Below are 14,582 nucleotides of genomic sequence, written 5' to 3'. Positions count from 1 at the left end.
CGCCACTGCTCTGGTCACTGGGGCTATCGCAAGAGACAGACATGGAGCTTACCTTCTGGTGGGAGGAGACAGATGGTAGCCATAATAAATGAGTGAATTACATAGTAACCTAGATGGCGGTAAATGTTATGGGGGAAAAATAAGGTAAGGGGGACCAGAGGAGCAAGTAGAGGGGTTAAAGTGTTAAATCTGGTGGTCAAGGTAGGCATGGCCAAGATGGTAACATGTGAACAGAGCCTTGACAGAGGTAAGGAATGAACCATGCAGATGCCCGAGGGAAGAACATTCCAGGCAGAGGGGAGAGCAAGCACAAACGGCCTGTGATGTATGTGTGCAGGAGCCAGTGTAGCTGGAGCAGAGTAACCACAGGGCAGAGTGGGAGACAACCAGGCCAGAGAGACAGAGAGCTGGTGGGGCCTGTGGGCCACTGCAGGGCTTTGGCTGGTACTCCGAAGGTTGTGGAGGCCGCTGGAGGGTGGTCTGATCTTACTGTTTAAAAGGCTCTCCGGCTGCGGCTTCGTGACTTGATTGTAGCGGAGAGAGGGTGGGAAAAGGGAGACCAGTGAGGAGGCTGTTGCCATAATCGAAATGAGAGGTCTTAAGTCAGACCTAGTGGTGGCAGTGGTGAAAGGTGATTGGGTTCTGGATGTATTTTGAAGGTAGAACCAACTATAGGACTTGCGACAGATTAGTTGTAAGGAGTGAGCGAGAAGAGCATGGCTACCCCCAGGCATCTGTGTCTAAGGCTTTCTTGAGGGCGGGAAACCCTGCGTTACTCAGTCAGCCACCTGCAAGCCAGGTAGATGCCTGGCCTCTGCTCCCCACGGCCCTGAGGATGCCAACTCCTGGGGCTGTGCAGCAGGGGTCCTGCTGCAGTGAAGCAGATTTGGGGGGATCAGGCTTTAATTTGGACCTGTTAAGTTTGAGGTACCAGTTATATATCCGAGTAGAGAATGAGCCCAGGCAAAGGAGATATGTAAATGGAGATATCTATTAGAGAGTCGTCATCAGCTTATTAATGGCACTCAAGGTGGCCAGAGTGAATGAGAGGAAACCGAAAAGTATGTGGGCTCGGCACCCCGGGTGCAGCAGTGTTCATAGCTTAGTGAGGAGGAGGAGAACCTGCAAAGGAAACAGGCCTGGGAGGGTGCAGTGACCTGGAAACCAGGTGCTGATGGGTCAGTAAGATGAGGGTTGAGGACATAGTGATGCGCGAGGTCATCAAAACCTTGGCAAAAACAGTAATGGAGTGGGCATCTGAATCTGATGGGAAGAGTTTAGGGAAGTGGACGCTTGGAATAGACAGCTTCTTCAGGGAGTTATACTGGAGGAGGCAGTGGAGTCAGGAGAGAGAGAGTCAGATGGGACAATAACACGTCTGTGCTTATGGAAAGAGCTGATGCTGCAGAGGGCGGACACTTGCTGGGGGACCCCTCTCATAGGAATGAAGGGCTGGCACCTGCCGGCACAGGGAGCGATCGGCACTCATCTCTGGCCACGTGTGGGGACAGACAGGTGCAGAGGCAGGACGGGGGTGGATATGCGAGTGCTTAGCTTCACTCCTCCAAGCAGAGAGACGATGTACTCCGAGCAGCTCCAGAGCACCCACGTGGCTTGTAGGTGGCTGACTGAATAATGCCGGGTTTCCCGCCCTCGAGAAAGCCTTAGACACAACACCCCAGGCCTTGCCACCCAACTCCAGTTGTGATATTTCTGCATTTAATCAGTCAGCAGTCAGAAATCACGCCTTGACCATAGTTATAATCCTGCCTCCTTAAGTCTCGACCTTGACTGTGCTGTGATTTCTTTCTCCCCTTTGTGAAATGCGCCCTCTAGGAAACCTTCCCAGATTCTCCCAGAAGAACGAGGTCCCATGAATTTTCACAAGCGTAGGGGGCTGTCTTGGGCCCATCTCACAGGGGCCTCTGCCATCTTTCAGAGTCAAGAAGTTCTCTCTCCACATCCCTGGCACTCATTGTCTGTGTCACCCCTCCCTCTCCTAGACCCAGCTGCTCCTTCTCCCTAGCCTTCTCTCTCAGCTGCAGATACTTTACTCTGCATGCTCCATACTCCTCTTTCTTAAGCACGCCGCCCCCACGCACGGGTTCTGCCCATTGTGCTGCCTCATCTGGCCTCTGTCCAGAGTGGTCTCCAGGTCCCTCCTTCTTCTCGCTCCACCACTACCTTGACCAAACTCTGATTAGCAGATTCACTCCAGCCCTCACCTCACTCAGCCTTTCTTGAGTCACTGGTGACCCCTCCTTACTCGCTGGAGGTGCCTATTCAACTCGTGCCTTAACGTACTTCCTCTTGATTGCCATCCTGCTTCCTGCCTCCTCTCCTCTAGGCCTTTTACAGGCCATTCCCAAAAATGTTATCATCCCAAGAAATTCTGGCCATTCTCCTCACAGTACTCCCTGGGCTTCCATGTCTTCTGCTGCAGGCTCAGTCAGCCCTGGGCCTTGAGCTTTCCCCAGCCTGCATCTCCAGCCTCAAGTCCATGGGTCCAACTCCCCCCCACACACATCCTCTTAGCTGTTCCTCTAGCACTCTATACTCACCGGAGCCAAACCACGCTGCCACTCGCCCCTTCCCTGTGTGGGGGCCAGTTTCAGGCATGGAGGAGGCATGTCTCTCCTTCAGGGGCGCCCACACCATCAGACTCCTGGCCTTCTCATCCCCCCGTGTGGAATGACGGAAATATCCATGCCTGGCTGCTGCAGCCCCAGGTCCCCCAGCCCTGCCCAGGGCCTTCCTTCAAGTCTTATCCCATCACCTCCACTGCCTGGCCTTGCCTAGCCCCTTCCCTCTGCCTCACAAGCCGCCATCTTCCATTGAGTTCACACCAGTCAGCCCTCAGTTTCACCCAAAGCCACCTCTTCAGGAATAGCTCCCAACACTCAGCCTTATACCCCCAGATATCACCTCAGCAACTAACCCAATGTCTGGGAACATTTGCAGCAGCAACAGTGGCAGGCTCTCCAGGCCAGCTTAACAAAGTGGCCTGGCACCAGCTGGCCGGGGTAGCCTATGATGGAAGGTTTGCTGTCAGGGCCCTCAAGACATTCGCAGTGTCATATGTGTGCATGAGCAGGGTCATGTACACCCACCCCCTTAGCATCAGGCACAGACACAAATGCGCAGGAAACACAACACGGGCACCCCCTCATCTCCTTCATGCCCACAGATGGCTCCAGGAGCTGCTGCTAGTCACTCCTACCCCAGAGACCTGGTTGAGACCATGCTGTGGTGGCCACGGACTAGTGACAGATAAAATAGCCAGTCCAAAGAATCAATTTGCTGGCATTTTATCCAACCCTCATGCCATGCTTGGGTCCTCTCCCACCATGCTGTTTACACACCTCCAAGGACAAGGGCTCACTCCGCTGTCCACCTCTCCGTAGGTTTCCCCACCTCTGCCCTGTCCCTTCTGTCCCCAGGGCCCTCATCTCTGAAGGTGGGATGCTACTCCCCAGAGCATTCTCTGGGCTCCACCCCACCCCCCACTCATCTGGGATCTGTCTACCTATCCCCACGGGATCAGTCCCAGCACCAGTTTTAGATGCGCCTCTCCTGTTTGTGGCTATCCCTATGGATACCCAGTGCTTGGAACTAAATCTATCCTTTCCCAAGGTCCCTCTTCCACATCTTACCATGACTTCTGTTTACCTCTCCTGTATATTGTGCAGCAAGATGACCCTGCTCTTCAGTCCCATCCCGCATGCCTAGGACCAAGGACTCAATCCCCCGGCCAGTGGGTCATGGCATTTGGGATCTCTCTGAGCCTCTACCACATAGGGTCTGCTTAAAACTCTTGTAGGCCACCCAGGGCCTACAGGCCGAAGGCTGGACCCGAACCCTGCCACCCACAGGCCTCTCTCCATGACCTGGCCCTGCCCTCAGGGCCAGCCTATTCCCCTAGCCCCACCTCAGACCCCTCACTTCCACCAACACCACCTACCTGCCAGCTACAAAGAGGGGCTTAGTGATGTCTAAAGGAAGAAGTCCATTCAGGGCCTGAAACAGTAGTGCCTTCCCCTGGTGTGAGGAAGGGCTTGGACATAGCCAGGATGGACACCCTGGGGTCTGTCTTAGGCTGGGAAGTCTCGGTTCATCTGTAAAATGTGGATCATCTGTTCTGGCTTATCTGACTGTTGTGAGGTGTGTAAAGGGTTTGGCGTGCAATGAGCGAGCACCCAGGAGATGGAGCAGGTGGGGGTGAAGCCAGATGCCCCAACCCGGACCCAAGGGCTGAGCCCAGCCAGGGCGGGGTTGGCCAGCTGGTCGGCAGGGTGCATGGTGATGCGTAAGTCCTCTAGGAAGGCACAGAAGCTGTCCTGGCGCTGCTTGTAGCCTGGGACCCTTAGGCATTTATGAGACCACAGTGCCCCCTGGTGGCTGCGTAGTCCTCCCCAAAGGACAGCATCCTGTGCTTTAGGCCTTGGGCCTTCTTCTCTGCGTCCTTGAGCGAGGTTTGTTGTCACCATTTTACAAATGAGGTCTAGACAAGGTGATTCAGCTGCCCAGAGTCACACAGCCAACCAGAAGCAGGGCCAGGCCTCAAACTTGGGTCTGCCCAGCCCCCAGGCCACCGCTGTCCTCCCAGCCAGTGGCCGCTGAAGGCTCCCACAGGGCCTGGGCTGAGAGAACTCCCCAACATCTCCCCCTCTCCAAAAGGGCAGGCATATCTCCACACGGAATTATTTTAGATACCTAGCATTTGGATGCGGGAGAGAGGAATAGGGCTGTGGGTCAGGGGATTCCCATCCCCATCGCGCCCCATCCCCACCACTGCACTGGAGCCTGTTGAGTGAGGCACCACTGCTGTCAGCCCCAGAGCTGGGACCCCTCACTCCCCCACCCCCCACTGGGTCTGAAGGCGGCCTTCCCACCCCCCACTGCAGCTCCTGTACCTTTCTACACCACTGCTACCCCCAAGGCCTCCTCTGGTCATAGACCCAGGGCCTGGAACAAACTTGGGGCTCATTACATTCAACTCCTTGCCCTGCTAGACAGAGGCAAAGTGAGGCCTAGAGCGGGAAGGGGGCTGGCCAGACTCACCCAGCTGGTTATGGCAGAGCCAGAGTGGACCTGTTTCTCCTAAATCCTTTACCTGGGCTCCTTCCTTTACCCAGGGAGTTTCATGAGCATACAGAGTTCTTGGGGCCAAGGGTGCCTGTGACCCTGCTGGCTGCTCTAATGGTGGTCCTTTAGGCGATGGAAGGGAGGGAGGGAGCAGCCAGCACTCTACTGTGTCTCTCTGGGGGTCCTGCTTACTGACTGGTAATTGAGGAGGCAAAGAGGGACAAAGGTCCAAAGGGTCCCACCAGGCTCCCTCTGATGACCACGTCTTCCTTTGGCTACAGGGCGCTGTGCAGAGCTACAGGTCCACGTCACCGAGGCCGTGGCCACAGTGGCTGAGCAGAGGGAGCTGATTGCCCGCCTAGAGCAAGACCTCAGCACCATCCAGTCCATCCAGCGGCCTGACGCCGAGGTAAGCCCACGCCCTACCCTATTCTCCCTCGACAACTACTCTGGGCTTTCTCTGGCTTTTGCCTGCTCACTCCACCATGAAGGTCCAGTTTAGGATGCCAGGCAGGCTTCCTCAAGCTGGCACAAAGTGCCCTGTGTCCGGCCATTGACCTGGACCTCTGCCCTGGGAGCTGTGGGCAGAAGCATGGCCAGGATTACCCACTCTTCTCATAGCAAGAGAACCTGAGGCCCCAAGATCATGGGAGGCTGGAGCCCAAAGGACCCTTGGAAGTCATCACATCACCCACTCATTTTATAGATGACGAAGTGGGGCTTAGGGAGAGAAGCTGGGCTGGCCCAGGGCACACGGCAGGCTGACTGGCAGGACCGGAGTCACCCAACCTCTGCCAGCCATCAGGGCCGAATGGCTGGATAAGACCCCCTAATGCTGTGCTCCAGCCTTGGGGGTGGACGCAGGGCCCTGCCTTCCCTTTGGTGGCCCACGCGAGGTGTCTTCTCTGTGGCCACCGCTGTGCCTGCCACTGCCACCAGACCACCCCAGTTGCTCCTTGCCCCTAGTTTGCTGGACACCTTGAAGGTGTGTTCAGTGCTGCATGTAGAGGTGCCTCCCCCACTTCTTCCTACAGGGCGCAGCTGAGTATGGCCTGGAGAAGATCCCAGAGCCCATCAAGGAGGCCACCGCCCTGTTCTATGGTGAGGAAGGGCCAACCTGACCCGCTGGGGCAGTGGTGGGCCTATCGGGAACCAGGAAGGGTGACAAGGTTGTTCAGCTGGAGCCCTGATCCCTAAAGAGCATGCCCCCCCCCCCAAGAAGGTCTGAGAGCCCTTCCCCCAGCGCAGCAGCAACATTAAAGAGGGCGAGTCCCCCACTTGCCCTTCTAGGCCTTAGCCTGATACTCCCACCTTGGGGCCTTGATGCCCTTGGCCCTGCTAGCAGCTTGTAGAGGGCTGATAGGTGGTGGTCAGCTCCCAATGGAGGCCCTGGTGTGGAAATGCAGCCAGAGAGCTCCCGGAAATGGAGGGGAGGTGGCCTCCTTGGGTTGAAGCCAGAACCTGGGGAAGGGGATACTCATGGCTTCCCAGAGCCCTCAGTGTCCCCTTTCTTACCTTGGAATGGGGGGCCCAGTCTGACAGATGCAGGGATCCCTGATCCAAATATAGAGTAATAGGGAGGGAGGCTTTGGGGCCCAGCCCTCAGGCAGTTTGAGCAGGGCCTCCCCTCTTAGGACCCCTATTTTCATGTCACACCCCTCCCTGTTCCCTGGGGCCACCCTTCCCCTTCCTCAATCTCTCAGCACCTTGTACTCAGACACCCTGTGCCTTCTACCCGCTGGCACTTAGCCAGAGCTCCTTCAGAGCTGGGGCCACGGAACCTGAGGACCCACTGCTAGGTTCTGACTCCTGCCACCCCCAGCTACTCTTCCTTACCTCCTAGGACCCTCTGCACCAGCCAGTGGCACCCTCCCCGAGGGCCAGGTAGACTCGCTGCTCTCCATCATCTCCAGCCAGAGAGAGCGTTTCCGGGCCCGGAACCAGGAGCTGGAGGCTGTGAGTCATGTGCTTCCCTCTCCTACACTCCTTAGACCTGAAGACCTGAAGACCCACAGGCTCGGGGAGAAAAGATGTGTCATAGACCATAAACTGCAGTGGGATTAGATTTGTTCTGTGCAGTCAGGGAGGGCTTCCTGGAGGAGGCTGTGTCACACTGGGCTTTGAAAGAAGAATCAGTAGAGGAGCCTACGTGAGCAGATACAGGGGACCAACAAAACAGAAGGGAGTACAGGTCATTCCAGGGCTGCAGCAAGAAGACACAGCGCTGCCAGGGGAGTGCCCTCAAGCCAGGCTGAGGCACCAGCAGAGGATTAAAACGGGGAGCGGCACTGCCAGGATGGAGGGTAAGAAGCGTCCCTAGGGGAGCCAATTCAGGACAGAAGTCTGGCCCAGGAAGATGACTGGGGAGTAGTCACCATTATCCAGGAAGAAACATCTAAATCAGGTAGGGGACTTGAAGAAGCGGAGTCAGAGAGAGGAAGGTCTTTGCACTAGATAAAGATTAACAGTCTAGAGGTGTCTAGGGGGACTCTGAGAGGTCCAAGAGGGCCAAGTGGTTGCCGAACGCCCACCCGGAGGCCTTCCTACCCCATGAGGAAGGGGCAGTCTGCAAAGGTGACCAGCCCAGTCGCGTCTGGGCCTTTAATGTGAGCTACGATAATGTGGGTGTTAGTGACACGTGGATGGTGACTACAGCACTAGCAGGATGGCTGTGGTCCTGGAAGAGTAGGGACCAGGAGACAAGAGAGAGAGTCGGGGACAGAGCAAAAGAAGCAGGAGCACACTGTTTCTTTTCAAGCTTCCAGGGTGTCCCCACAGAGGGAGTGGACACTAGATCCCTACTCTTCCAGGTCCCTATTCTTCCAGGACCACAGCCATCCTGCTAGTGCTGTAGTCACCATCCACGTGTCACTAACACCCACATTATTGTAGCTCACATTAAAGGCTCAGAGTGTGGAAGGCCCAGTGACAGACCAGGGGAGCACCTAGAGGTGGCACCATCTTGGCCTTGGGGACTCTGCAGACCCCCCGTCCTACAGAGCCAGCCCAGGTCCCCCCTGATCACTCTCCCAGGGGGAGCAGGAACCAGGAAGGTTTTCATCTTTCTCAAAGAATCACTTCTTGAGCTAATGACACAATTTCTAGACCCTTCCTCTCCAAACTCACAGTTCCAGGGATTTCCAGTTCTGTGAGGTTTCCAGGCTCAGACCAGGGAAGGCAAACATTCGCTGAGTGCCCACTGTGGGCCAGGCCCAGTGCTGGTCTGGTGACGAAGGTGGGCCAGATCCAATGGGACCCTCTGTGATCTGGGTTCAAGAGGCTTCAGATGAGAGACAGTCAGGGATGCTCCCCTCACAGCTGCCTGCACTGGCAGCGGACTGGGAACACACACATGCCCTTCAGGGACCGGGGACAGTCACACTGTGGAATGCTATGCAGCTTTTAAAAGAAGGCCTTCAAAAGAGATTAAAAGAAAAAGTAAGCATTAAGTATTCGACCTTTTGCTTTAAAAATCTATACTTTTTACCATGTACTTTTTAAATTTTGGGGTAAAGCACACATAACAAAATGTACTGTCTTAACCATTTTAAGTGTACAGTTCAGTGGCATTCAGCACATTCACATCGTCGTGCGACCATCACCGCCATGCATCTCCAGAACTCTTTTCGTCATACCACACAAACTCTGTACCCGTGAAACAACTGCTCCCCATCCCCCTCTCCCCCTGCCCCCGGCACCCACCATTCTACTTTCTGTCCCTGCATTTGACTACTCCAGGTACCTTGTGTGAGTGGAATCGTACAGTATTTGTCTTTGTGACTGACTCATCTCACTTAGCTTAATGTCTTCAAGGTTCATCCATGTTGTGGCATGTGTCAGAATTTCCTTCTTTTTATGGCTGAATCATATTCCATTGTAGTTAGGCCACATTTTGTTTATCCACTCATCTGTCGATGGACACTTAGGTTGTTCCCACCTTTTGGCTACTGTGAATAATACTGCTATGAATATGGGTGCATAAATATCTCTTTGAGACCCTGCTCTCCGTTCTTTAGGGTATATCCCCCGAAGTGGAATTGCTGGATCATTTGGCAATTCTGTTTAATTTTTGGAGGAATCATCATATTACCATGTCCTTGTTAGTCCTCGTTGAATTTTTAACAGTGTGAAGAAAACACCTATTTAAGTATTTGGATAAATTAAAAAATGAGATCCCATTTCACCTTGCCTCTAGATTGGCAAACATTAAAATCACATGGTGTGTGATTCCATTCCCATGAAGCGTCTGTCCAGAACAGGCAAATCCATAGAGACAGAGAGTAGATGAGTGGTTGCCAGAGGAAGGGGAGTTGGGGAGTGACTGCTGATGGGTTGGGGGTTTCTTATGGGGGTGACGAGATATTCTGGAATTAGATAGTGGGGATAGCTGTATAACATTGTACAGATACTAAAAAAAAACTGAATTATACACTTAAAACTGGTGACATTTATATTATATGAATTATATCTCAATAATGATTTTTTAAAGGCTGATAATACCATAAACAAAACATGAAGAAACCTGACCCCAGAACTGTGATTTCTGCCTGAGGTAGGGTCACAGGAGGATCAGGGCAACTGTGAGGAGGGTCTAGCAGGTCAAGGAGATGGCCTCGGGCCAAGAAGGGGCTCCCAGTAGACACAGCAGTACCTGTGTCAGTTTGGAGGCCATTTCCCCAACCTCTTTTACCCCTGGCCCTGTCTGCCCACCCACCCACCTGCCTACCCACAGGAGAACCGCATGGCCCAGCACACCATCCAAGCCCTGCAGGGCGAGCTGGACAGCCTGCGTGCTGACAACATCAAGCTCTTCGAGAAGATCAAGTTCTTACAGAGCTACCCTGGCCGGGTGAGTGCCCTCCCCAGTTTCAGGCCCAGGCACTTAGGGGCAGAAGGAATGGGGCTAGTGACCTGTTGGGTTACGCTGGGCCTGGGATCCCCCAGAAGCCCTATGGCCCCCTCTCCTGCCAGCTGTCCTCCCTAAGCTGGGGAGAGCCTCCCACAGTGGGGCCCTGGTGGGCCCTTGTTCATCAGAACAAGCCAGGAGATGGTGAGGTACACTAAGAGGCAGGGGTCACAGGTACAGGCCTGAGTGATACCCCAGTGAAATGGGGTGATCCACTAGCTGACCCCAGGACCTGGGAATTTCACCCCAGGAGTGTTGGGCATGCAGGGCAGGCCCTGGGGAATCCATATGTTTTAAACTTAACATTTTTTTTAAAAAAAACCACACCAAATTTTGGTCCAGCATCCCAAAACCAGTCAAGGGAACAGAGCAGAAAACTACTCACTTTGTTCTAGACCCAGGAGGGCTGCCTCTGGCTTTTCTCAGCCCCCAAGCCTCACAGGGGACCACCTCGTGCAAGGAAACCCTTCTCTGATTGTTGGGACACAGAGTGGCCAGTAGAAGGATAGGAAGTAGTGATGCTTCTGGCAGGGGCCTCCCTAAGACACTAGCCCCCCATTCCACCCATTGGAACTGTTCTCAGGCCACCAGAGGGCGCCCAGATTCTGCAAACCAGTAACACAGTGTCTGGCTTGGGCGGTCTCCTTTCCTGTGCGTACGTACCTGCAATCCACAGCCACCCCGCACACTCCCAGGGAACGCCCTCCAAACTGACCTTCTTGCCTGGAGCCAAGCCCTGTCCATCGCATACATTCCAGCCCTGTCTGGGCCTTAGTTCCCCCTACCTGCCCTGAGGCACCATGGCCCTAACTCCGTGGGAGACCTCTGACCCTGGGCAATGCCCCTGGACACGTGGCATCAGCTAGAATCATGCTGTCACTGGGGGCTGCTTCCTTGCCTCTGTTGTGCTAATGAGGAAACTGAGCCTCCTTTGCGATCCTGTCAACTTGCTATCCCTCAGCCTCGGCCTTCCTGTTGGGCCCCCATGACTGGATCTCTCCTCCTTTCCCCACGCAGGGTGGTGGCAGCGATGACACAGAGCTGCGCTATTCGTCTCAGTATGAGGAGCGCCTGGACCCCTTCTCCTCCTTCAGCAAGCGGGTGTGTAAGCCCGGCGTCCGGGCAAGGCAGGGAATACCAGAGAACGTGACCTCGGCCTTCACCCCTTCCCCACTCCACCAACCCTGGTCTGTTCACTCAGGCCCAGCCTTACACGTACCAGATGACCAGGGCAGCCTGCATGCCCACTTTTGTGCCATGGAGGTCCAGGTCCACCTCAGGCAGGCCCAGAGTACCAGAAACACCTGCCTGATGGTTGTGTGAGGGTGTGTGACAGTGAATGGTATAACCCCAGGTGCACACTCTGAGAGGGCAGGCAGACAGACAAAGTGATCCCAGTGTCAGATGGCCTGTAGTAGTTGCCCCGCCCAAATCCTTGTAACTCCCCTCCCCTACTTCTTAGGCTTCGGAAGCCCTGCCCATAAAGGCTTTCCCATAGGCGCGATGGCCCACCGCAGAGGACATAAGACAGCGATCCCTGGGAGGAGCCTGGGATGTCACACTGAGTAGCACTGGGCACCAGGGAGGCCCCTGGAAGCCCCCTGGTGTTCTGTAGGAACAGTGGGGCAGGGTCCCTTTCTGCAGCGAGTCGGGCCTGCGAGGCCCTTTGGGGACCCCTTCTCATCATCCCTTCTACTTCAGGAGCGGCAGCGGAAGTACCTGAGCCTGAGCCCATGGGACAAGGCTACACTCAGCATGGTGAGTCCCCTCCTCGGTGCCCACCTCAGACAGGCCTGAGCTTTGTCTTCAGGCCTCCAGAGACAGCAGCCCCGATGGGCCACCTCATCACCTGCCTTCCAGCCCAGCCTGGAGGAGCCCCAGGGACCCCACTGACCCCTTACAGGCCCTACCAGGAGCAGCTGTGTGACCTGGAACAGGGTCCCACCCCTCCAGGACAGCCCCTTTGGTATCTCCATTCACAGTAGGTTCTGGAAAAGTGCTGCAGGGCATGCCATTCCTCGGAATTCCCGTAGTCCACTTTCCTGGCCTATACAGTGGAACGGGAGCAGGCTGCCTGCCCTTGCCTCCCCTCCGCAGGAGCCCAGGGCAGCCCTGCAGGACTGGGTGAGGCCTGCCCTATCCCCACTCCTCACCTTGCTTGCTCCCCAGGGGCGACTGGTTCTCTCCAACAAGATGGCACGCACCATTGGATTCTTCTACACACTGTTCCTGCATTGCTTGGTCTTCCTGGTGAGTGCTCAGACAGACAGCCAGGGATCCATTCAACACACTCCCCTCACCTCCAGAGGTAGAAGGGACCCTGGTTCTGTGGCCTGGCATCCAGGCCATCCCCAAGCCCCGCTGTCTGCTCTTGGCCACTCCTCTCCCCTTTAAGGGCCTCAGCCCACCCTAGGGATGACAAGCCCACCCATCGGGCCCTCGGGCAGGGCCAGCAGCCCTGCCACTCCATGGAAGAGGCCTGGCTGACTCCATCTAGTGCCCCATCCTGGAGGGGCTTGGTGGAGGGAAGGGCCATTGTGGGAGCCTGAGCAGGCAGGAAAGAGGGTCTGACTAACTCTACTAAGGGACAGCCAGGTGGGGATATCTTGAACTGAATCTCCTCAGGCGCATAGGGGCATCCCAGTTATTGAGCAGAGCACATACAGAGGCCTAGTGATGCCTGCGTGCCCAGAGCTGGAGGAGAGGAGAGTGTAGGGCATACCTAGAGAGGGCTCCAGCCTCAAGAACCCCACCCTCAGCAAGGCCTCAGTCAAGATGGCCCCTACATGGCTAGCCTGGGCTCCAACTCTGACCCCAGGGCCAAGTGGGTCCTGGCTATGACAGTGCTATGTCCAGTGGTATTTTAGGGATGGCACCTCTATGTCCAGGCCTATCTGACCATGTATGAAACAGGCGGGCACAGGAGCATCTCTAAGACCCATGGGGCCTGGGCCGTGAGAACCCTCATGTGCTAGGAGGCCAGGCCCAAAGGCTGTAGGTGGACCGCAGCAGTGGCCATGAGGCAGGACAGGCAGCTCATGGTGTCTCTTTCTGGCCAGGTGCTCTACAAGCTGGCATGGAGTGAGAGCATGGAGAGAGACTGTGCCACCTTCTGCGCCAAGAAGTGAGGACGCCCACGCAAGCCCCACTACTGCCCCATACTGAGTACCCCCAGCACCACTGTGCAACTCCTGTTCCCTGCTGCCCCCAGCCCTTCACCATCATCCCCCACTCTGGTCCATCCTGTTGGCCCCCAAAGCCCCTGCCCCCAAGCCCCATCACATGTTACTGCATACACCCTGAAGATCTCCATGCACCCAGCCCCACACACACACACACACACACACACACACACACATCTATCTTTTACACTCGGCAACAGCAAAGTTTTCTGTGCCCCACAGGTTTGCTGATCACCTGCACAAGTTCCATGAGAATGACAACGGGGCGGCGGCTGGTGACTTGTGGCAGTGACATCCAGGGGCCTCCCCCACGTGACAGTGATGGCTGCCTTCCCCACTCCTGCTTAGTTAGCTGCTTCTAAGGACTCAGGCTTCTCTAGAGAATCCCCCACAAAAACTGCCCTTGCCCTCCTCCCAATAGCACGAGAGGCCCCAGGTCCCCTTAGGCCCCCTTAAAAGAATGTCTCAGCCACATCAGGCCTCCTAGATCCAAAAGGTCCCAAAGGCTCAGCCAGGCTGAGCCAAAGGGACCCCTCAGTCTCACCTCAGGCTGGTGACCCAGCCCAAGCCCTGCCCACAGCCTGATCGCTAGCCCTGGTGGCAAAGACGCTGTGACACTGAGTTCCCACTGATTCTGGCCATGGTCAATCCAGTTGAGATCCCCTGGGCCTCTCTGTGCTAGACCGTGGGATCCCCTAGGGCTCCCCTAGGATACACCCCTGCCCCAAGAGGTAGAGGGCCCTTCTTTGCAGGCCAGTAGGCTTTGAGTCCAGCTCTCCGGCCTGCTTTTGTCATATCTCACCCAACCCCAAGGAGCCCAGGAGGGCAGAACAGTTTCTGTTACCCTTTTCCTGCCCCCAGACCCACCATGATTTTTGCTTTCTTCTTTAGCAAGATATTCTGGCTTCTAAGCAAGAAGAAGTCTCCAGTAGCTCCCCCATGCCCTGGACTCTTCAGACCCAATGACTGGTCTGAGGCCCAGGTGCTTCTCAGCCAAGCAGAACATCCTAGCATGGCCACCTTGGGGCCACTGGAAGATCTTTCTAAGTTAGATTTGCACTTGCATGTTCAGCTTTGCACATTTTGAATAAACACATGGTTGCAGCCACACTGGTACCCACGCTCTGTGCCTCTGAGGGTTTGGGAGGCTGGTGGGTGCCTGCAGCAATACCGTGAGAGCTGAGGCTGGACCTTTCAGCTGCGCTGCTGATGTGGGGCACAGCTCCCAGAATATGAGCTGTCTCTCCCCGCTTTTCTGTCCCTAAGGATTCCATGAGTGAGTCCGGAGTTTTTGCTGAAACCCAAACCCACAGCGTCTTCATTCTCTTGCACAAACAACCCAATCAAAAAGGGAACTCCATTGCTTTTTTAAAAACTACCCATCAGACTGTGGTTGAATGAGTGACGTG

The 14,582-nt window shown here is 55.5% G+C and overlaps 1 protein-coding gene across 3 annotated transcripts in view; it reads left to right on the top strand.

The window, feature by feature from the left end:
• Positions 1-14,283, top strand: part of CUX1 (cut like homeobox 1) — a 339,895-nt gene extending 325,612 nt beyond the window's left edge. For all 3 annotated transcript variants that reach the window (XM_039849000.1, XM_039848999.1, XM_039848998.1), the window contains exons 15-23: positions 5,367-5,494; positions 6,120-6,186; positions 6,929-7,041; positions 9,818-9,934; positions 11,009-11,092; positions 11,693-11,749; positions 12,161-12,241; positions 13,051-13,115; positions 13,396-14,283. In XM_039849000.1, the coding sequence (XP_039704934.1) occupies positions 5,367-5,494; positions 6,120-6,186; positions 6,929-7,041; positions 9,818-9,934; positions 11,009-11,092; positions 11,693-11,749; positions 12,161-12,241; positions 13,051-13,115; positions 13,396-13,465 (782 nt within the window). In that variant the 3' untranslated portion in view covers positions 13,466-14,283. The remainder of the gene's footprint in view (positions 1-5,366; positions 5,495-6,119; positions 6,187-6,928; positions 7,042-9,817; positions 9,935-11,008; positions 11,093-11,692; positions 11,750-12,160; positions 12,242-13,050; positions 13,116-13,395) is intronic.
• The last annotated feature ends 299 nt before the right edge of the window (positions 14,284-14,582 follow it).

Source organism: Pteropus medius, unplaced genomic scaffold (assembly GCF_902729225.1).
Source record: "Pteropus medius unplaced genomic scaffold, Ma_sr-lr_union100, whole genome shotgun sequence".
NCBI classification, from domain to species: domain Eukaryota; kingdom Metazoa; phylum Chordata; class Mammalia; order Chiroptera; family Pteropodidae; genus Pteropus; species Pteropus medius.
This window is presented reverse-complemented; position numbering and strand designations above follow the sequence as displayed.